This window comes from Carassius carassius, chromosome 47 (genome assembly GCF_963082965.1).
Source record: "Carassius carassius chromosome 47, fCarCar2.1, whole genome shotgun sequence".
Classification (NCBI taxonomy): Eukaryota; Metazoa; Chordata; class Actinopteri; order Cypriniformes; family Cyprinidae; genus Carassius; species Carassius carassius.
The window spans coordinates 15135620-15159806 of record NC_081801.1 but is presented as its reverse complement, the minus strand read 5'-3'; the positions used below and the strand labels follow the sequence as shown (position 1 = coordinate 15159806).

The window sequence follows — 24187 nt, the reverse complement described above, 5'->3', positions numbered from 1 at the left end:
GTAATATGGAATTTCAAGCATGGTAGTGTGAAAAAAAATTGCTACAGTAGTTTTAAGTCAATCTAAACCTTTTATTTAGCTATGTGTTTCTTCTGAAATAGCTGTTATTCCACATATGAAATCCTGTGATATCAATAGTATATTGTTTATAATAAAAGGTGAATTTTAGACTGCATTTTTGGGGATGGGGTCCCTCCAACAAAGTGAGCACCCAAATTTTCTTCAGGAAGGACCCTTCAGTTGGGCCATTAGCAAAGGAAATATAATAGTTTTTAAACCTAACAGGATGTATCACTTACATATTTACAGATTTTGCAGGAACAAATTCTAAAACCTGTAAACAACAACAACAAAATGTTGCTTCCTGAAGTCAGTGTTTTATTTTAGTTGGTGGAATGCCTGAAATAAGGTCTGTGGTTTAACTCGAGCTTAAAGGGTTAGTTCATCCAAAAATGAAAATTATGTCATTAATGACTCACCCTCATGTCGTTCCAAACCCGTAAGACCTCCGTTCATCTTCAGAACACAGTTTAAGATATTTTAGATTTAGTTTGAGAGCTTTCTGTCCGTCCATTGAAAATGTATGTACGGTATACTGTCCATGTCCAGAAGTGTAATAAAAACATAATCAAAGTAGTCCATGTGACATCAGAGGGTCAGTTAGAATTTGTTGAAGTATCGAAAATACATTTTGGTCCATAAATAACAAAAATTTTACGACTTTAATCAGCATTGTCTTCTCTTCCGGATCGGTCGTGAGTGCGTTCACAACACTGCAGTGACGCTGCTGACGTATTACGCTGCTGACCTGTTATCTTTGTTATTGGGTGCACCAGAAAACATGTCAGCAGCGTCGTACGTCAGCAGCATCGTGAACGTACTCACAACAGACCCGGAAGAGAAGACAATGCTGAATAAAGTCGTAATTTTGTACATTTTTTTTATGTAATAAGTACATAAAGGCAGCTTGGGCTGTGCCAAGCTGAGTCATACCACGCAGTGGAAAAGCACCATTAGTGGACCAGGCGGTTGTTTTGGAGCTTGTCCACCTAACAATGCTAGCCGTCAGAGAATTAACAAGGTAATATGTAACTCTGATTGCAAAATAAATATACGTTGCAAAATAGATTCACTGAGAGCAAAATATTTCTGTTGTTGGAATCTTGGAGGTCACTGCAGGAGTGAAGTACCATTAAGCCACAGACACTTCCAGACATAGACGGCAGTGATAATTACCTTCCAGTTGTTACTAACCAGTATGGATGTGTGTGTGCGCGCGAGTCCCTGTTGAGGAAAAGTGTTTTCATTTGGCAACTCCATTCAAGTCCAGACTGCTCCGCTCTGTTTTGCCTCTGATTAAATCCACAACGTGAATATGCTCCAATTACGCCAGCAAAATAATCTGTCCGCATTCAGCAAGCTTTCCATCTTGTGGAGACTTTTGTGGAGAAATTTACTATTTGTCATTTAACCTAAGAGAAAACGGCTCCCTCTATCACAGCCTTCAAAAAAGCAGGATTAGTAGTAGTTAGTAATAGTTTTTTACAGTGCCATTATCCTGAGTGTTTCGATCTGTTATTGCTGAAATATGATTATATGATATAGGGAGCATCGTATAGACACACACTATGGCTGCTCGCTTCTGCTGCAACTGATTATTTCTCCATTTGACTGACATAACCTTTAGCTTAAGTGTTGCTTACAGAGCCGAGGGCGCACTTTGCATCTGTTAACGAATGAGCTGTATTTTTGTTCAGCCACGACAAATTATGAAAGTACCGAACTCACAGATGCCGAGCAGGCATAAACGAGCATATAATGTGTTGACATTTTTGCTTTTGTCATCCATTTACCTTAAATAATAAGTGAGTCGCTACTGCTGCTGTCATTCTTTACTCTAACGCTGCTGCCTCTGCAAGACCCTTCCTTCAAAACCCTCCCTGAACCATCATGTTTGACAGATTAGTTGAATTCTCTCTCTTTTTCTCTCTTTTACTAACACCGAAGCTTCTAAATGGATTTGTCATTGTTTATCTTCTGCCTTTACCCCTTCAAATACTAACATGAAATCCTCCATGGAATGTGAGCCATCTGTTTGCCGTTGACAGTGTCCATAGAAATTAGGTATAAACTAACAGATTTCAACAGCTATTTTTTTTCTCATTCTTCCTGGGAAGATATTTTCTAATGGAGGGCAGAGATATTAGTATCATTTCGTGGTATGCTCAAATTTGCTTACAGTTTGCTATATTTCAATCCTTTTAAAGCTTCTGTGGAGTTTATGGTATGTAATTTTACTCTCCCTCCTTGTTTTTTCTTTTTTTTGAAGCGCGCAGGGGTTGGACTCCCTACGGTAAACAAACTGCATTATATGGTAGATATCACATTCTAATTTGTCTAGTTTGGTTTGGCCCTTTCTTTTTATCTCTTTTTGCTTTTACTGTGCAGAAACGACTTAAGAAAAGTAAAAAAAATGGCATCAATCCCCAGGTGCCATGCAAAAGTTCATTTATTGCCATTTGCAATTTATGTACAATGTTTTTTTTATGCCACTCACAATCCACTCACCCATATCCTTATTAAAATGCTTTTTGTTGTATGAGTTCTACCATTAATAACACATCTTATTTGGCAGAGAGTTTCTTTGGTGGGCAAAAATTATGCTGTTAAGCTGCTGACTACAGTCTGGGCCACCCTATGGCCGACACTGGATTCGTACTGACAAGTACAAATTTTTATGCTTAATGTAAATCCTGATGTATTGCTCCAAAACCATATCCTCAGAATTACACAGACAAACTTGCCAATTACATTAAATTACATGTGAATCTAAAACAAATCTAAAATTTACAGTGTCAAAGTAAAAGGGCAGAGGGTGCTCTTTCAAAGCATTTCGTAATTTCTCAGATAAGAAATAATCAAACAAACATTTAACTGCAGCTCTCGTGCAGCATTTCTGTCCACCTGCTCCATTCTCTCATTCTTCCCCTTTGATGTTGGCTTCTATTAAATGCTGCAGCATATAATTCATACTGATATTTCGGTGCACTGTATGATGTAGCATTTAATAATTCTGATTTTTGCTTAGATGTGTCTCTTAATATGCAGTTTTTTTTAAGCATTGTGCTCATATCTGCCAAGTTAATCAACAGGAGAGAGGGGCAGTGAGGGCTTTTACTTGTAGATGCAGCTTCATTAGCTTAGATACAGTTTACTGTCAATATCACAATATATGCCCAATGCAAAAAAAAGTTCATTGTGAAGCCTAGTTGACTATAATGGGAGCGATTTATTTTTGACACACCGTGTAGGTACGGTGTACCTGTGGGTTGCTTATGGTTGCCAAGCAACATCTTAACTCCAACTAATATAGAATTCAACTGCATAAATCTGCTATTTTTCAGTGGCTTCAGATTTGATTAAAATTGTCATATTTGTAATATTCTTTTGATTCTTGTTTTTACCTAAAGCATTGCGTAATGTAAAATGGTCATTTATAATGCTGAAATATACAAGCGCTTCTGTTATAAATGTTACTGACAGTTCTTTCTAATTCCCAGTTGCTTCACACTTAAATCTGAAAGAATGACCTTGGCCAGACAAATGGAGGTGTACTGCTTGTGCACAAACACTCACTGTTAATATGAAATGAAAGTGGAAAAATGACAGAATTGGATAAAAATGATTGTGGCTGCCATACAGCTGTTATTAACCCTCTATCTAGGGAACAGAGAAAAGATTGACCTCCCCTTACCCTTCTCTTCCTGTGGCATAAGTACATCTTGGTTTTTTTTTACTGATTTTTGTCATTCACTTCTTTAAGTAGCTGATGACATGTGACACTTTTTTATCCAGCATGTGCACATGTTTTGCATCACTGGACTTACATTTGTATAGCATGGTTTTTTATATAATATGCAGCTTATACACACCATTATGCACCTGCATAATTTGCTTCCACTGCATGTGTGGGTAACTATTTTTGTTGATGTTGTGTGGTGTTGTACATTATTTATTTAATTTAGGGGGGGGGGGGGGGGGGGGTTCTTTTCCACTCCATATTTTGCTTTATCTGCTCTTTCTCTCTAATAAAGGTTCAGACAAATACTGGGTTTCAATTTCAGGACATTGCATACCACCTACAATTTCCAGCAAACAAGCTGCATCCCCCCCCCCCCAGCTTTGCCTACTTGTCCGCAGTAATAATAATGTTCACAGAATATTTGACAGTATTAGAGATGGAATCTGAATCCTTTCTGTCTGTCGGCATGGAAACGCCTCAACCACAAGCACAGTAAGAAATCCACCTGTTTTGGATGTCTGCCAGTGTTTCCACACTTCAACATTAACATTTACAGATGTAGCAAATATAATTGTGCTCTAGATGCATTTAATTCATCTTAAATGACTCTTTATAATGAGTCTAATTAAATTAAGTCCTGAAATCGCAGCCCGTGATGTCTTAACCGTCATGCATGGCTTGTGTATTAACAAACTGAAAGCTGTCGCTACCCAAACACCTCCAAAGTATTTCTTTTCAAGACATCTCTTATATATTGTGCAATTAATCCAGTAGTTGATCAGAACTGACCACCAACATAGTTAAATGCAACCTCTGTTATACTAACAACCATTTTTGTGTCTGAATCCCCCCTTTTATACTAATCTCGCACAGTCACCCTTAACATCACTTGCTAACCCACTCAACATATAGTGATTCCTCTAAGTTCCTGTAGCCATACACCTCCCCTTCCTGTCTCTTCTCTCCAACACTGAATAGTGCACAGTCTAGCCCACATGACAGCATTCTCTCATTCAGAAAGCAGCAATAGCAGACATAAAAATGGGTTGCCTAACGTATGCATACAGAACCAGAGGAACCCCCACGTGAAACAGATTTGAGGGTTTTTTTGTAGATGAACTTGTTGAAGCCAACAAGGATTTGATTCAGCTTTGGCATAATCAAAGGATTTCCCACGTTCCCTCTCTTGTTTCTTCCCTCTCTCCCTCTCTCTCTCTCTCTCTCTCTCTCTCTCTCTCTTCTATACCTCCATGGTCTTTATGCAAACACAGGTGACAATATCGGTGGACGGCCTGCTGACAACCACTGGCTACACCCAGGAGGACTACACCATGCTGGGTTCAGATGATTTCTTCTATGTGGGCGGCAGTCCAAACACGGCAGATCTTCCCGGCTCCCCTGTGAGCAACAACTTCATGGGCTGCCTTAAAGATGTAAGAAGCATTTTGTTCTTTCATTCGAATTCAAGCGAGATGGTCGAGATGCGCTCAGAAGATCTGGTTTCTCTAGTTCCTTTGATGTTCTTTTTGTTTGGCGAGCAATCTGTCCTCTTTTACCTCTTCCTTATCTGTCCTTTCTCCTTTCTCTTTCACGTCCATTCGCACCCCTCCGAGCATGTCCCATAATTTATGTCATGTCTATAGTGTTGAAGTTCCAGCTTTACTATCCTGACAGCCAAATTAAAAATTGATTTCCTCTATGGATTCCCGTTCGACTGTCCCAGACACTCCATCTCTGTCTTGTTGACCCCAGACTCTATTAATCACCCCTCTCTACCTGCTCAGCCATACAGTTAATATCAGTGGCCCTCTTCAGCAGGAGCATGAGCACTCCCTTATCGCACCTCTTATAGAGACATATACTCATCTATAATGCTGTTAAGCTTTTGGGAGTCTGTGTTTTGTCTTGTTTTTGTCTTGTCGCTCTTTCGTTTTCATTTAGTCTTTTGTTGTGCAGGTATTGTGTGTCATGTACAGTATGTTGTTGGATGTTCATGTTTTCCCCCATGTTGACTGCGTCCACCTCTGTAGCGTTTAACTGGGCAGGTTTGTCAAGGTGTAAATATATACCCTCTCAAGTCATTTGTCTGGTCCTTATAAGTTGTAATGTTTTGTAAGCCTTGTTTTTTGTTTCTCTTGGGTCTTGTTTTTTTTCTCATCTTGTCTTTTGAAAACAAATATATATTTTTATCCTCCATTGAGACCACTTTTTTTGCCAAGAAAAAATCCCCTGTTTTATGTTGAGAAATATTTGATGTATTTAATAAAATAAACATAAACATATAAACATAAAATTATTAGCTTGGAAAGTAGTTATCAACAATCAAATGTCTGTACAGTCACATCTCAGAGGTCTCGACTTTCTTAAATCTATCCAATAATTAAAAGCACTTAACAGTGTCATTTTGTCACTCTATTTTTTCATTGTCGTAAATATTGTTTTTAATCATTTTAATGACTAAAACATATTTAACTGTGACACAGTTTGTTTGCAAGCCTGTTAATATAAGATTTTCCCTCATTGCGAAGTAACGTTCCTCAAAATTGTGACACACAAGGAAAACAAATTACATTTATGCATATGGCAGATGCTTTTATCCAAATCGGCTTCTATTGCATTCGAAGTATGCAAATGTTTTTAGCAGTTCATGCTTTCCCTGGGAATCAAACCCATGACTGATGTTGTTAGCACCATGCACTATTGTCTCAGCTAAAGCAATACTGGATTACCCCATTTGGATGAACAGTTTAGACCTTTTCTATGGCATGGCGGGAAGACAAATCGATGTTTCGTAATTTGTTTTAATTTTGTCCATTTTATCTGTGCGGTTTTTATGTTTTTTGAATGTTTATTACCAGAGAATTTCCAAACCACTCAAACCTTGGTTCCAGAAAAATAAATAAATAAATAAATAAATGATAACTAAAACAGCTTACAGTGTTTGGTCTGACCTACTGAGGTTGACATTTTGTCTGATAATTGGAAAAAAAATATTTTCAGTTCCTGTTTTGTACCCCATTTTGAAAAGTGCCTGTTCCAAGAAGATTTTTACATTTTCTAAAGAAAATAAAAGTAGTCTTATCCTGTGGAAAATGTCTACATGACAATACTTAGATGTTGTTTTTGGTTTGCTGAGCAGTTGTTGAGTTGTTCAGAGTGTTTTTATTGCTTCATCATGCAGTTGCTAGGGTGTTGTGTATGGTTGCTAAGGTGACCCAAGTACTTGTTTAGGATGTTTATATAGGGGGTTTGAGAAATCTATAACTCCAAGTATGAGCGATATTGACCTCCGATAACAGAAATGTGAGATAAGAAACAAGAAACAAGACATTTTAGGAAACATTGATATTACAGACCCGTATCTTAATCTGATAGCGAATCAGGAAGATTAGGATGTTTAGGTTGTGATGGTTTGAAACGCTCTCATTGACGGATCCCTTCGATTTTTTTTTTTGTCCACACTCTCAGGCAATAATTGCATTTTTCATGTTCCCTCACTCGGAGCTGACACCCCTTGTTCCGCTCCTACCTCTTCCCTTTATTTTTCTGTCTTGAGGGCTGACGACAAACATGACTGTCTTGCGTTATTTTCAGAGACACTCAAGTTCACACCCAACAACAAAGCGTCAGTCATCATCTTCGGACAGAGAGAGCGACTGGTGTAAAAATGAAAAGCTTGTTTGCTGTGCTGGGCTGATTCGCCCATCTGGCTGGAGAGACAGTACATGAGACAAAAGAAAATCAGCCCCAGGGGACACATTCACAATGCATGTGTTGTAGGAATGTTATTTTAGGATCAGTTTTGCTTTGTGTCTAATAGTGTGGGCTAGACATCATACTCTAGATCAAGATTTCTCAGTTGACATCATCTAATGAATGCGCTGTTTATGCGTGCGATTCAGAAAACCGCTTAGCTTTGGTATTGTCAGAGCTAATGTTAGCGTAGGATGATTCATCATCCTACATTCATTAATGAAACAGAATATCGATTAGACGGGGGTTTCTGTAGCATTCTAGATGAGGCTGCTAGGTTTATGTGATCCACTCGTGCTTCGAGGATTTAAAGAGACTGCTGTGTTTACCGACTTGAAAACTGTGCCCCCGAGGTACACGCATCAGCTGTGGTTTGTTTGTACCAGTGGGCAGCAGGCTACTCCATTCCACCCTGTTAGCACTCAAGCTCTTTTTTTCTCTCTCTCTCTCTCTCTCTCTCTCTCTCTCTCTCTCTCTCTCTCTGTCCCAGGTGGTCTACACCAATAATGAGTTCAGACTGGAGCTCTCCAACCTGGCTGAATTGCGCGATCCCAGGGTCACCATCCACGGTGACCTGACCTTCCGCTGCGAGGATGTAGCTGCATTGGACCCTGTCAGTTTCGACACGCCGACCGCTTATGTAACACTTCCGCATTGGAACGCAAAGAAAGCCGGATCCGTGTCCTTTGACTTCCGAACCACTGAACCCAACGGCCTCCTGCTGTTCAGCCACGGGCGGCCGCAGAGTTCCAAAGACCACAGACCGAAAGTGGACTTCTTCGCCATGGAGCTGCTTGAAGGTTTCCTCTACCTGCTCATGGACATGGGCTCCGGAAGCATCAAAATGAAAGTCGGGAACAAAAAGGTCAATGATGGAGAATGGTGCCACGTGGATTTCCAGAGAGAGGGCAGGAAAGGTCAGGATACTGCAAGATCAGCACCCACATTACTCGCCTGTTTAAAAAGCTGTTGTTAACCTGCTTGCTTTGATTTTTGCTCAGTTGTGAGACTGATGGGACGTTTCCTCTTAACGTCTGCTGTTAAAGCACCTCGTTCTGCCCACTTAGGGTCCATCTGATACGCATACTTCACAAACTGCTAAATCACTGTACTCCATTTCTTCTACTTCTCATTACCTCTCATTACTGTAAGAGCTCAACTCAAATACACTTTCCACAGTTTTAAAGCAGCAGGCCTGGCATGAGATTTAGCAAATCCCAGGGGAAGAGGTTGAAGACCTTTCCACTAGCTGAGCTCAGGGATAAAAAGAAAGAAAAGAAAAGAAAAGGGAAGCGCAGTGGATTGTTAATGGTAAATTAATGAAACTTTTTTTTATTTTGGACTTGTGACACTCATTGTACAGTAGCTACACTCATTTCATGAGTTACTAAAATTATAGTCTTCTGGGATCAGTAGTAGAATCCTTTATTAAATTTGTTTTAGTTAATTATTAACTAGGGCTGTCATTTAAATGTGTTTTTAACTATTACTACAGGGTTGTGCAGTTCATGAGTTTGAATTTGAATTGGCCACACCCCTCAGAAAGTTGAATTAGAATGACAGGAAAAGGAATGTACTGTTTTACAATACACATCAAATACAGTCTATCAATCTATCTGTCTGCCTGTCTCTGTCTGTCTGTCTCTATCTGTCTGTGTGTTTGTGTCTCTGTCTCTGTTTGTCTGTCTCTTTTCCATCATTCATTCGATTCAATTTGATTGATCTACAGTATATATCATTCTGTCATTCTGTCTGTTTTTCATTTATTTTGTCTGTTATTCACTGCCAATCGGTCTATTGTTCTTTTTTTCTTGACAAACTTTGCTTTTCTAATGAAAATTAGTTGTATAAATTTCTTTGGATTCCAATTCATTTTAATTCTACTTCCTTACAAGTTGTTTATTAGCATGCATATTACAATCATACTGGCTTTTTATTAGTTTTTTTTATATCCCTTAATTCTACCTCATACCTTACAAGTTGTTTATTAGCATGCATATTACAATCATACTGGCTTTTTATTAGTTTTTTTTTATATCCCCTAATTCTACCTCATACCTAAACTTAACAACTACCTTACTAACTATTAATAAGCAGCAAAATAGGAGTTTATTGAGGCTAAAGTCTTTGTTAATAGTTAGTTAATAGTGAGAACTGTTCCCTAAACCTAATTTTCTAAATGCAGTCATTTTATTAAAAATTTGACTAAAATAGATAGATAAATAGATAAATGTTGTGGTACATAGGTTCACATGCAAATTATCATCAATCTCTTCTTCCTCCTCATTTCCTATCGCCTAGGCTCTACCTCCATTAATGGCCGCAGTGTTCACTTTTCCACCAACGAGGGCAGTGAGATTCTGGATCTCGATGGTGAAATGTTTCTGGGGGGTCTTCCGGAGAACAGCGGCAGTCTTCCTCTCCCTCCAGAAGTGTGGACCGCCCGCCTCAGGCTGGGCTTTGTGGGTTGCTTGCGGGATCTCTTCATAGATGGGCGCAGCAAGGACCTGCGGCGGTTGGCAGAGCTTCAAAGCGCTCTGGGTGTCAGCAGCTTCTGTACAAGAGAGACCCATCGGAGGTGCAGCTCTGAGCCCTGCGCCCACGGAGGCCGCTGCCACGAGGGCTGGAATCGACATGTCTGCGACTGCACTGGAACTGGATATCTGGGCGCCAACTGCGAGATGGGTGAGGAAAGTAGGGCTTAAAGCAGTGGGGAGGGAGGATTAAACATGGGATTACTTCTTACCGATGACACACATTCTCTTAAAGAAGAGCCAGGCTTCAGTGCTTCACTTGTATACTTTTATATTGAGATACAGCTGCACTTAAGCTGTATCCATCAGATCCTACCTGCCTAGACCTTTTTTGCTATTGCTGCATCGTTTCTAACTCTCTACTGCCCTCTGCTGTCTGTCATTAAGAAAAGCAACTTGACCACACATTGCCCACTACAGACATGTCACAGGTGACTCAGCAAGGGTGCACATATAATTGATGTAATATTGTAATAGTTTTATGTAGCGAATAATGTAAATATTATACAAAAAATTGCATGTTGCATTGTTAGCTAGTGACAGACTGTTAAAAATGTGATATTTTGCTGATAATTATGCCTGCTTGGCTGATTAACAGTCGTTTATCTATATTTTCTTTTGTTGTTTTACTGGTCTTCTGAGAACAATCATGGAGTTGCATTGTAGTTTTATGCAAAGTCATTTTTTATAAACTAAAGCTAACCTGATTAAAATGAAAATGAAAAATAAATTAAAACTATGTGGACACATTTTAAAAAACAGTAACCAAAATTAAAATGACAAAATATAGCAAAGTTGCTAAAATTAAAATGAAATTGGAAAGTAAAAATCTAAAAACTTAACCCTTACATATATACATACATATACACACACACACACACACACACACACACACACACACATATATACACATATATATATACAGTACAGACCAAAAGTTTGGACACACCTTCTCATTCAAAGAGTTTTCTTTATTTTCATGACTATGAAAATTGTAGATTCACACTGAAGGCATCAAAACTATGAATTAACACATGTGGAATTATATATGGAATTATATACATAACAAAAAAGTGTGAAACAACTGAAAATATGTCATATTCTAGGTTCTTTAAAGTAGCCACCTTTTGCTTTGATTACTGCTTTGCACACTCTTGGCATTCTCTTGATGAGCTTCAAGAGGTAGTCACCTGAAATGGTCTTCCAACAGTCTTGAAGGAGTTCACCCGAGAGATGCTTAGCACTTGTTGGCCCTTTTGCCCTCAGTCTGCGGTCCAGCTCACCCCTAAACCATCTCGATTGGGTTCAGGTCCGGTGACTGTGGAGGCCAGGTCATCTGGCGCAGCACCCCATCACTCTCCTTCTTGGTCAAATAGCCCTTGATGCCTTCAGTGTGACTCTACAATTTTCATAGTCATGAAAATAAAGAAAACTCTTTGAATGAGAAGGTGTGTCCAAACTTTTGGTCTGTACTGTATATATATATATATATATATATATATATATATATATATATATATATATATATATATTAGTTTTTAGTTTTTGAAGACTATCAATAATGCTAAAATAAATAATTATTATTATTACTAATAATATACAATAATAATAATAATAGCTTCAATTACATATACATTGTGATGTAAAGAACACTATTTATTTATTTATTTAACTACAGTGTAACAAATTAATATTGTATTAATAATATTAGTAGTTTTATTACTTTTTAAATTTATATTTAATTAAAGGTATTTGCTTACATATTTTAGACCACTTACAAATGTAAAAGCAGCAGAAAAAGTCCTCAATTTTTAGATTGGTGTTTTCTGATTATTATTATTATTTTTCTGCTCTCTCAGAGTCTGCAGTTCTGAGTTATGACGGCAGCATGTTTCTGAAGGTCCTAATGCCTCACGCCGTTCACACTGAGGCTGAGGACGTGTCTCTGCGCTTCATGTCGCAGAGGGCTTACGGTCTGCTCATGGCCACCACCTCCAAAGAGTCCGCCGACACCCTGCGCCTGGAGCTGGACGGGGGAAGGGTCAGACTCACCGTCAACCTAGGTAACCTTCCCCTGCTGACCTCCGATGTCGAGGCACTCATAGAACAAGTGTGGGGTTCCTTCCAGAATGCATTTCACCTTCATTCCTCCATCTTTATCTCTTTCTTGGCTTCCTCTCTCACTGTCTCTTTCTTTTTCTCTCTCTCTCTCACCTGTGCAGCCTTCAATGGCTATCTTTTCTGCAGCTTTCAGAGCAGACAGCCAGAGAAACCAACCCAGAAGGCACATTGAGTCATAATAGGGGAGACAGAGGGGCAATTATAACATTTTCCTATATTTTTCTAACTGCCATCTTTGGGTACAAGAAACATATGATCGTAAAAATATAATATAACTAATATAATTAATATAAAATAATTGAATTTAATATTAACCACCACTATATTTCAAAGAGAAGCACATTTCAAAGCAATGATACTTTTACTTAAATAATTATCAATATGTAATTGGTTACACCTTTATATGATATTAATTATTTTAGTCATCAGGAATAATATATATGCATTGAAAGTAAAAATCTAAAATGGGAATGATGACATATGATGGCTATCATCTTATGTTAATGTTAATAAAAAAAGCCTTTATAGATACAAATTTAATAGATACAAGGAATAAGTTTATTTCAAAGGCTGTCCAAACTTTAGATGGGAGGAAAATCACAGGGGGTTCAGGAAAATCTTTATACTCTGAATGTAGTGATAAAAAACTAATAGAATCACATTTCATTTTTTCAAGCAGAGAGAGAACTTTACCAAGCATAAGCTGAATAAGTGTTAGCATTCTAGCTTGTTTGTGATTGAAAAGAAATGTAATTGCCCTCTGATCTCTTCCACCATAAGAACCAATTAGTAATTCTTCTAAAGTCTCTCACTGCCCTTTCAGCTCAGGCTCCTGCTCTGACGACAGACTGCGTCTGTTTGTACAGAAGATTACAGACAGTTCCAGTCCACAGGAGAGTGGAGTCTGTCCTAGAGCAGTGTGACAGTGAGACAGGTCCCTGGCTGTCTGTGGTCACTCTTCTGTAGCGGTTGACAGCTTGAGAGTTCATCACAGCCAAGAGTGCTCGCACCGTTCTGCAGGATCAAATCCCTGTTATTACCTGTCTTTAGTCATATCATCAGCCTGCAATGTTTTTCTTTTTTGTTCAATAGAAAATGGGACATTTGGCTTGCAAAGGTTATTGGTAAATACTTTACCTTACTTATGCCAATTAATAAAGAAACTTTAAATTCTATTCTAGAAGACAAAACTTTGTTTGATTTAAATGTGCTTTGGTTTTCAAATTAATGTGTTATGTTGCATTCTCTTCTTGTTTCTCAATTTAACTTAATCTATTATCTATTTTTATTTCATTATTGTTATTTTTTTTATTAATACTTTTATTCATCAAGGGTGCACTAAACTGATCAAGGTTTTTGTATTTTTTTTTTTTGATAAAAAAAATAAATGCAGCCTTGGTGAGCATAAGAGACTTTTTTCACAGACTAAATAAAAACCTTATCAAACCCCAAATTTTGAACAGAATGTTCTTCATGAAATTGAAAAGCCTTTCAGACTATTTTTTTTATTAATTTTTTTTATCTTAAGTTTTAAGCCATTTCAAAGGAAGCACATCAAGACATCTCTCTCTCTCTCTCTCTCTCTCTCTATATATATATATATATCTATATATATATGTATATGTATATATCAAACATTTTCAAAAGGCTGAGAAATATTGCAGTGTATATTTGTTTAGCTCTACCGCCCAGTCTATAGGTGACCTGTTTTAGAAGCACGAGCTCTTGGCTGATGGTGCAGACTGCCCTTGCCTACAGTCATACTGGCACCACCCACATACAGGGAGGAGGCAAAGCACAGGCTAAATCCAATGTTTTGTCTGTATATTTATAAATTGCCAAATGCCACATATCTGGTCTTGGCATTTCACTTACTGGTTAGTTTATGTGCGGTCTCTCGCCCTGTGATTGTGGGGTGTGGGGCCTTGTAGAGAGGGCCATTCTGACTCTCACCCTGTCCCCGGATGGTTGACTCTATGCAATATTTTTTTGTTTGTCTGCAGATTTAACCTTGAAGGATGTGGTTTTGAATTTTAGTTTCTCTTCCTTTAAATCTCACCATCTCACTCTCTTTCCCACCAGATTGTATCGGGATAGACTGTAACCTTAGTAAGTGATTCTTTTATCTGCAATGCTATTTTTATATCTTCTTCCTCTCATGCTCAGCCCCAATTCATCAAAAGTTTCTTCTCCTCCCTCGTAATCCTGTCTTCCTGCACCGTTAACAGATTTTCTTTTGAACATGTTCCTAGTTTGCATCCCTCTCTCTTTTTCCTCTCACTCTCCCTCCCCAACAACCCCCTCTCGTTCCCTCAATCTCAATCTCTTTTGTTCCGCAAAATCTGCCAATTTGCTGCGGTGTTTGAAATTAAGCATAACCATCCCAACAGTTTCCATTTCCACACCATATGTTTCTCACTGCTCCTCCAATGCTCTAATCTGTTTCATGTCTCTGTGGGACTCTGTTACGTAAGGAAAACACGATAATAAACCATATAATAAAAGAAGAAATCTTCATTTGCCAAATCAGGCGTGAGGTTGAACATTGCCTGTATTTGAGCGGTGTTACATCCATCATATGTGTTGGGAATCGATGCAGTCCTCAGTATTAGCAGTGCAGTGATGCTGAAGGTAAGTAGTATAAATCGGATGTATGAGGACCACAGGTTGTATTTTGTGTGTGTGTGAAAATGTAATTTTATATATATATATTTTCTTTATTTTCTTGACTATAACCCTTGCAATTCCGTGTTTTTCTTGCTGATCATAGATCAGTTCCACTGTGGTATGTTGAAAATGTAGGCTGAGTATTCTTTTTTCCACTTTGTCTTAACCTGCTGAGAATGTAAACAAAACGGTTTTGGGAGGACAAACATTTTCCTTGTAATTATTTCCAGTGCAGTGCAGCACATTCCAGACATTAATAACAACACAACCCCAGAAGATGACAGGAATGTTTGGAATTTTAGAATTGAAAACATGAATAACCTTTAGGAGGGAATCACAGGGTGACTAGACTAAATTGTGTTTGCAGTGTTTAATAAGGCCATTTATACATTATTTCTGCAACTTCCATGTATAGAGGAGCTTTTCTGTTCACATGATAAACATTGCTGAACTCGGTGTGGAAGTGCAAGCAACTGCCAACAAACAAGTACAACAGTAGCACACTCTAAATCGTATTGATAAGTTTTTCCACACCTTGGGCAATTGTATTCATAATGTGGCCATTTGAAACATGCATGGTAAAGGATCTATATACATATATATATATATATATATATATATATATATATATATATATATATATATATATATATATATATATATATATATATATATATATATATATATATATATAGATATGAAGGCTGGAGTAATGATGCTGAAAATTCAGCTTTGCATCACAGGAATAAATTATTTTTATAAAGTATATTCAAATAGAAAACTATTATTTTAAATTGTAATAATATATCACAATATTACTGTTTTTTCTGTATTTTTGATCAAATAAATGCAGGCTTGATGAGCAGAAGAAACTTCTTTCAAAAACATTAAAAATAGTAATGTTTCCAAACTTTTGGTCTGTACTGTATATAGATAGATAGATAGATAGATAGATAGATAGATAGATAGATAGATAGATAGATAGATAGATAGATAGATAGATAGATAGGCTTGTCACTTATTCTGTTTAGACAAAAAAAAGAAACTATATTCACAATTAGTTACAATGAAACAGCACATAACACACTGAATTAAATGTGATATGTAGAAAGTAGAAAGAATGAAATTGTATTTTCTCATAAAACATATGCCAATATTCAGTTTTATTTACAACAAAATAATTTTTGCATTGTATCTGTCTGTCAGTCTTTTATTTTTATTTATTCATTTGGGTTTTTTGATCCTACTTGCAGATTAGCTCACGGTTTCAATTTGTTTTCTTAAAATATGCTAACATTCAAGTGTTACATTGTCATTGTTATGTTACACGTACATCCTAGAGTAATACAAATGATGCATAATAACATAACCCTATTGTAAGTACTTGTTATTAATTAATATTCCTCAGTACTTAAATTAATAATTATGCTGTAAACTTGGGATTACTATTTTAATATATTTTAAAATGTCATTTATTGCTGTGATGCAAAGCTGAATTTGCAGCAGTCACTTAAGTCTTCAGTGTCGCATGATCCTCCAGAAAACATTCTAACAGGGTGAAACATTTCTTTTTATTGTCAGTGTTGAAAACAGTTGTGCTGCCTGATATTTTTTCATGGACACGGATATTTTTTTTTTTTTCGTTGATGAGTAGGAAGTTCAAAAGTGATATGACTTTCAATTTAAATGTAATAAAAATATTTACTGTCCCCTTTTGACAAAATATTAATTTCTTAAAAATGGTAGTGTATGTTTTGGTAAATTGCTGTGGTACTGCATGTAGGAGGGACAAAAATAGATGTAAAAATTCTCTGGAATTTGGTGCAATTGGTAGCTAAATGCTAAATAACCATAAACATAATGTAGGATTTATTAATGTGCAGTAGTATGATGCCAGCTATAATTGGTACTATTTATTCTTTACTTGGCTTTATACAGTAAGCAGTTATTATGTTCTCATTTCAATAACAAAAAATTACGAGGCTACAGTACTTGAATTCATCTTCTTTCCTTTGTTTGAGGATTAAAGCTTTTTTCCATTTGCTTAAGATTTTCTACACTACTAAAATGTATGCCACGTACAGTATTTACATCTCTAATTGTGAGATTGGTCTCTAGTACTTCATTAGTCATGAGGTAGTACTGTAGGTGTTTGTGCTTCAGGGCACGGTTCCCAAAAAGGCATGAACATCTTTTGTGCATTGGAAATTTTGACATGTTCACCATTCAAATGCGTCATCACAGATTTATTCATCTGTTATAGTGACTCAACAAATTTGGATAAATCTTAAAATTATTCCAATGACACACACAGATGTATAAGACTATGATGCAACGTGTTGGTTTAAATAAACTGTAAAGGCATTATTCAGAGCTTTTAAGAAGCAAGTAGGCCCACACTGATGTTTTTAAAGTTCTACACATCCTGAACTCCTTTGTTTCTGTCTATGAAATATTTGGCTACTTATATTATGTGTTAAGTTAAGCTCATTTCACTGCACTTGTGGCACAAGTGTTAACAAATGTTACTTTGCACAAGGATGTTTTCCACTATTGCAATATTTTTTAATAGTATAGCCTCAGGATGCAAACAATGTTTTAACATGACATTAGTCTAAAAAAAAAAAGTGCTGCATTGCATCTTACTGTAAATCCAAGGCATCTTCTCATGTTCAACAAACAGTCATCTACATTTAAAGTGGTGAACACTGAATGATTTCACCAGTGCAAATTATGCTCTATCATCTGTTGCTTCTATCAAACATAAATAAATTAATCAGATAAATAGATAAAACGGATAATTAGTAAAACATAGATAAATAAAATGCAGCGCATATTTGATGTGAACTTTGATAAATTTGCACATAGTTTGCACAAATCAATTTGTTTTACTCTTTTTTTTTTTATTTGAGAAAATGCATGAAGTGACAAAATTAGGCCCCATGTAAAGGATAAATATAGTTTTATAAATTTGTTGCCATGACAGCGTAATGCCTAAAACCCCAAAACAATTGTAAAATGCTGAGAACAATTTAATAGTTTCAATGTTTTCACAAAACTGTTGTATGCTTTTATAATATTATTTTTCTGCTTCTGCTTTTTAATCCTTCAAACATTTATTTTCAGCGCGTTGCTTTTTTGTTTCTAATATTCTTTTTTTAATAATTAAGACTAAATCATGTAATATGTATTGTAAGACTTGGCTGTTAGTATATTTTAGATCAGCTGAAGCACTGCATTGACCATGCAGGACTGAAACGTCCCTTCCTTTTTTTATTTATTATTATTTTTAAAGACCAGGGCCCGTATCCCTAAAGAATTTTTGTGCAAAAAGTGGCTCCTACAAAATTCTAAGAAAATTCTTAGAAATGTGGGCGTTTACTCTTAAAATTAAAGAAAAAATCCTAGTAAAGAAAAAAGTTATTCAGAAAGCATCTTAACCCTTAAAAGAGGTCTTAAGGTCAAACTTGTTAGGAGCACAGATGAGGAATTTTAAGAGGCTTAAGAGTTTCTTTAGCAGAGGAGAAAATGGCAGAAAGACGAAGAGGCAGAAGAAATGTTGCAGACAATGGATGACAGTGAGTTAATAAGATGCTATAGATTAGATCGTGCAGGGATCATGTTTGTGTCTGATCTTATTAGAGACGTGCTAACATCTCCAACACAGTGCAGAAATGCCATAGTGCCAGAAATTAAAGTAATCACTACATTATGATATTTGGCAACTGGGAAAATTCAATAGTGATGATTTGGGTCTGTCACAACCTTCTGTAAGCAGAGTGATCACACAAACAATTACAGCACTTTCAAAACATCTTATTGTGTCAGTTCATCCCACCTTGCAGGCTCAAAAAACTGCATTTATGAATATAGCAGGCTTATAGGTGCGCACAAGCAGGGGGAATGAACCGTTAATAGTTTGTGCTATACACTCCCATGTCTGCTTCTTGTCCCTTGCTGTGACACCCGGCCCGAATTTTCCTTTAAGAATGGCCTTGTGTTCATCCACTAACTGGGCTAATAGTAAACACTGTTCCTCTGTCCAGTTTGGCTTTCTTGCCCTTCTTGGTTTTGATTCCATGTTTGATACATTAAAACCAACATTCAAACCGCCACTTAAATAGGACAGCAATCACTGTAATTGGAAAGAGTGGAACAATTTTTATCATTCTAAGCCAATCAAATACCTTATAGGAAATTAAAAGCATGGTAAATTAAAAAAAAGGATTTATATACACACATATAATGTGTGTGTGTGTGTGTGTGTGTGTGTGTGTGTGTGTGTGTGTGTGTGTGTGTGTGTGTGTGAGAGAGAGAGAACAGTCAAATAGGAAAAATTACGCATGTAAATTCGAATAGAATAGACCCTATACTTAAAATCATTCTTTTTTTCCTTCTTGGACAACCAACCAATCACAGTCTTCAAAAGATTGTGTCATACATAGCAACGGGGTCAACCCCGCCTCCTCACTAAGATGAAAGTTTTTGTCTTTTCCTTACTCGGAGTTGCTCTCAGATCGATCCCGAATCGCTCTTAAGCTAAGACTCCTACATAAAAGTTTTTAAGCTAAATTAAGAGTTTTCTGAGAGGATTAGAATCTTAGAATCTTTATGAATACGGGCCCAGAATCATACAGATTCCACCACCAGGTGGCAACAAACACCATATATTACAGCATCAGATTTGGTTTTACCCGAGTCTCATGCTCTGCAAATGCTCAAGTGCCTTTTAAAGAACTGAATCTACAAATCCTCCCTTGTTTAGGGAGTGTAACATCCTTGTCATCAAATACATTACAAACTATGCTAAATGCATTTGATGACACAAATTGAGTTTTATGGCACGGCCAATATTTAGAATCTGAGAAAAGATTTATCGTGCATAATGCTCACTGGATGATGAATCTCTGCTTGGTCATATGTGGATAAGTACATTCATAATCAGATGAGCATGACCATTTGATATGTTAACCTGTGGAAGTATTTCACAGTCCCCTCTACGCTCTCAATATTAACTCGATGGGTATATCAAACATATTTAGACTGATGGAAGTTTTAATGACAGTAAAATGTTAATTGCCTTTTAAATAGACAGAAATGCTGTTAGTTAAAGTAAATTATACCCAATTAGGGCCCTCTGCCATCTGTTGGAACACTTCTCACCATGATGTGCATTTTAAACAGTTTAGCACAGAGTAGTCATGAATACGAAGCAGATCCACATGACGTTATCATGCAAAAATTACACATTCATGTTAACATTAGGTTTTGATGAATAATTGACGTTTTCTGATGCCTGAAGCTTTTCATCAAAGTTTGCTATTAAGATCTGCATTATAATGGATGTTTCTTGATATCTAAGGCTGTTCTAACTCATGTTCGCTTACACGCACAGGTTTTATTTGTACTTGAATCGTTTATGCTGCCGCAGTTTTATCCGAAATGCGTAGTAATACTAGACCGAGCCGAAGCGACACGTGTGCTCTTAGATTTAAAAGCAAGGATGGGCAACGATTTAAATTTAATTAACAAGCTGCCAGAAGGTGTAGGATGACAACTTCCCTCTCTCTGCCTCCTGCTCGCTTAAACCGTTTTTTTTTTTTTTGTTTTTTTTTTTCAGAGCTTGAAGAGCTAATTAGAGGGATGATATGACATCGACTCAATGCAATGCAAAGAATGTCACACATACCTGGTCGTTACGAGTTTTACTCATAAGTATTTAATCTATAGTGCCATTTTGAGCAGCAAACAGATTGCCTACCAGATTAATACCAGCTGTTTTGCTTATACAAAACCATCCGTGGAAGGTTTATTAGATTTCAAGTGCTACAACACCCCTACAAATAGGCTGACGTTGTTCCTCAGAGGGCTGTTGGCTCCAGCAGAGCCAATTAGAGTAGCCAGCAGGGCAGTCTGAGGGGCTTTGAACCACCAAGTCAGGCACTAGCCTCTCCGCACGATGAAGGCTGAGGCAGCTGCATCTGCCTGACCCATTTTTCCATGTGCACCCCAGGCGCCTCTGAGCACGCGTGAACCGGGGCCACAGCGGCCGCTTCTCAAAACCATTACTTTAGCATACTATCGGCAAACATTCACCGCTGCTGATTGTGGGACTCTTGAGGTCTGTGAGGGATTTGGTGTGTGTGTACGGTCACTTTAAACCTATGTACCGAGGCACAGTATGGTTTTGTTCCTCAGCCATAAAACTCCTGAGCCTGTAAAATGATTATACACATGCCCATGGCCAATTCAATTTCATTTCAATTCAGTTTAAGTATAATGCGTTAGTCTCATGTTACACACAAATGCTCAGACATCACCATTCACTCAGTTATAATGAGGAGAACTGCTTCAATCGTGTTTTCCCCCCTTTTTACTATTGAAGCAATGTTTTAAAAACACAGAATCAATGTGGTTTGTATCTGTAAGTGACATGTAAAGGAGAATACAATAGTGTTTTATGTGGAAGTTTAGATAATAGCAGAACTGAACTGGCAGCTGCAGATGAAAAATTGCTTTTAGTAAGCACACATACTGTAGGCGGTGATGTGATGGTGGTCTAAGGTTTAGCTGTTGGGAAAATCCATATGAATCAACAAAGAAAACAGTGGTTAGTTAAAAGGATAGGAAATTATAGTTAAAAGGATAGGAAATGACTGTTTAGATGAGCTGTTTAGATGAAACCAAACATGCATAAATGTATTAAATTGCTTTTGAGTTTTAGTTGTCAGATGAATTGGCTTCTAGCTACAGATATTTCTCGATAGATTCTACTGTATACTGTATCTGGCATCTCTTAAATCAAATGACTGTTGTCTGCTGAAAGTAATTAAAAGAATGTCTCTCATTAAACATAATCTAAGGGTATTCATAATGTCCATATAATACACATACACATGAAACTGCGAATATAATTTTGTAGGCCATTTGCGTGGTCAATACATTGTTCCAGGCATAAAATACATGATATGGTAACAGTTCTGATGTGAAATACAAATTTTATCATATAATTGTTATTGCTGATAAAATATCAAATGAAAATGATCAAATAATGATTAATTATACAACTGAAATTCCCAAAAGATTTGTTAAATACTATCAAGAATTTGTGATTTGTTCATTCTCTTTAACCTTTGTTTAATTGACAGCTGATTTTGATGGCTGCAACACATGCCAAAAAAGTTGGGACAGAAGCATGTGTTACATCAACTATCCTTTTAATTACTATGTTTATTCGTTTGAGAATTGAGGATAATAATTGTTAAAGTTTTGCATGCAGAATTTTTGTCCAGTCTTGCTTGATAGAAGACTTCAGCTGCTCATCAGTCAGTAGTCATTATTGTCTGATTCTCCTTTTCATGACTGGTAATACATTTTCAACAAGAATCCAATCTGCTGGGCAGTCAGTCACGTCCAAATGTGTCTGTGAAACCACACCTGGCATTCTTGATCTAATAACCATGGACTTCCCATGAAAGGTGTCATATTAATGGCAGTATATGTCTCTGTACAATCCCAATACATGCCTCCTTTTCCAATGGTACCTTCACACAGAGGCCAGTCACCCAAGCCATTTGCTCTGCTGCACTGCATTCCATACCATGAGAGACGTTTGCTTTTACATCTTTCTCTGATGAAAGTCTGAATAGTTCCTTTGGTCTTTGAGACTGAGAAGTCAGCGTCCATATTTCACAGAAACAAGTTGAAATGTGGACTCATCTGACCACAGCACACATCTGAGTTGAGATCTGGCCCAAAGAAACATGCAGCATCACTGCATAGAATTGATGTACAGCTTTCTCCTTGTGTAACAGAGATTCAAGTTGCATTTATTGATTCAGCGGCAGACTGTGTTAAGTGACACCGGTTTACGAAAGTACTCCTGAGCCCGTGTGGCTATATTTAACACTGTACCATCTGAGGGCTCAAAGGTCATGCACATTTAATCGAGGTTTCGTGCTTTGCCCTACACAGACAGATTTTCCTGGATTCCCTAAATCTTTATACAATATTATGTATGGTAGTTGGAAGGTGATTTTTTTATTCGTTTTGACACTTTTCTCATGAAATTTGACACAGTTATGAGCCATGATCCAGCTTTGCTTGTAAAAATAGTTTTGTTTTATTTTATAGTTATTATAAAAGTTTTATAGATTAATTTTGATATTTTATAACTTTTTCACTATTATTTTGCCTCTGTCCCAACATTTTTAGAGTGTATTACAGCCATCAGAATCTAAAGTTTTTTATATTTACAAAAAAGTTGCTCAGTGAAATCTTTGGAAGTCTTTTCCTTGTACTTTTGTCAATTAAATAAACGTTAAAGAAAGTTAACAGATTCTTGATTTTATTGCATTTTACAAAATGTCCCAACTTTTCTGGAATTGGGTTTGTACTGTACACACACACACACACACACACACTACAGTTCAAATGTGTGGACACAGTAAGTTTTATTTTTGATTTTATTTTGCAAAGGATAATTAAATAAACCAGTAAAAAGAGAGTAAAGACATTTATGTTTGAAAAGATCTTTATTTAAAAGAATCTTGTACAAATTTACACAGTACACAGTTTCCTCAAAAACAGCACAACTGTTTTCATCATTGATAATGAGTAACTATTATTTGAGCACCAAATCAGCATATTATAATGATTTCTGAAAAAGATATATGTATGCATGTCTGTATGTATTTGTATGCAATAACAAAATAGTTTATATATGTAATACATATGTAATATGTAATGTTACGTACTGTTGCTACTTAGTGGAGAAGATTAGAAAAGTATCCTCGACTGAGCTGATCACTTGCATGTTCTGTTAAAAAAACTAAAAAGAGGAAAATACATGATTGGTAGGAAACAGTTATCAGTTACATTTTTTGAATTAAATCATTCACCAATTGAGATTGTGTTGACAGTCTGTGTAGCTGAATGGTTGAGCTGCAGAAGGCCAATAATGAGTGGCTTTGACGGCTACAGATTTGAAAAATAAAGCTAGGAATAAAGAACCCTACATTCTAACACAAAGAACCATTTTTCATCATAGAAGAATTGTTAAAGATGATAATAGAGCAGTTGCTACAGTATGTGTTAAAAATTGTAGAATGTCAATATTGGTCCATATGTCTTAAAGAATAGATTCAGCAGCATATGTACTGTACGTGTCATGGTCCTCCTTAAGGAGTATGTTGTCATCTGTGTTTTGTGTGGGCTCCTGGTTGTGTGAAATGTAAATTAGCACGTTTGAATGTGTAGGTATACTCATGAGTGTCAGTATGTGTGTGCGGACTCACTCTGGAAATGTTTG

The 24187-nt window shown here is 36.8% G+C and overlaps 1 protein-coding gene across 11 annotated transcripts in view; it reads left to right on the top strand.

Annotated features, from left to right (window-relative positions):
• Positions 1–24187, top strand: part of LOC132130988 (neurexin-1-like) — a 429322-nt gene that overhangs the window by 147228 nt on the left and 257907 nt on the right. For 3 of the 11 annotated variants that reach the window (XM_059542922.1, XM_059542921.1, XM_059542923.1), the window contains 6 exons: positions 2330–2374; positions 5074–5235; positions 8046–8472; positions 9857–10240; positions 11949–12152; positions 14293–14319. In XM_059542922.1, coding sequence (XP_059398905.1) covers positions 2330–2374; positions 5074–5235; positions 8046–8472; positions 9857–10240; positions 11949–12152; positions 14293–14319 — 1249 coding nt within the window. The remainder of the gene's footprint in view (positions 1–2329; positions 2375–5073; positions 5236–8045; positions 8473–9856; positions 10241–11948; positions 12153–14292; positions 14320–24187) is intronic. The other 8 variants (XM_059542927.1, XM_059542930.1, XM_059542926.1 and 5 more) reach the window with 4 other exon arrangements.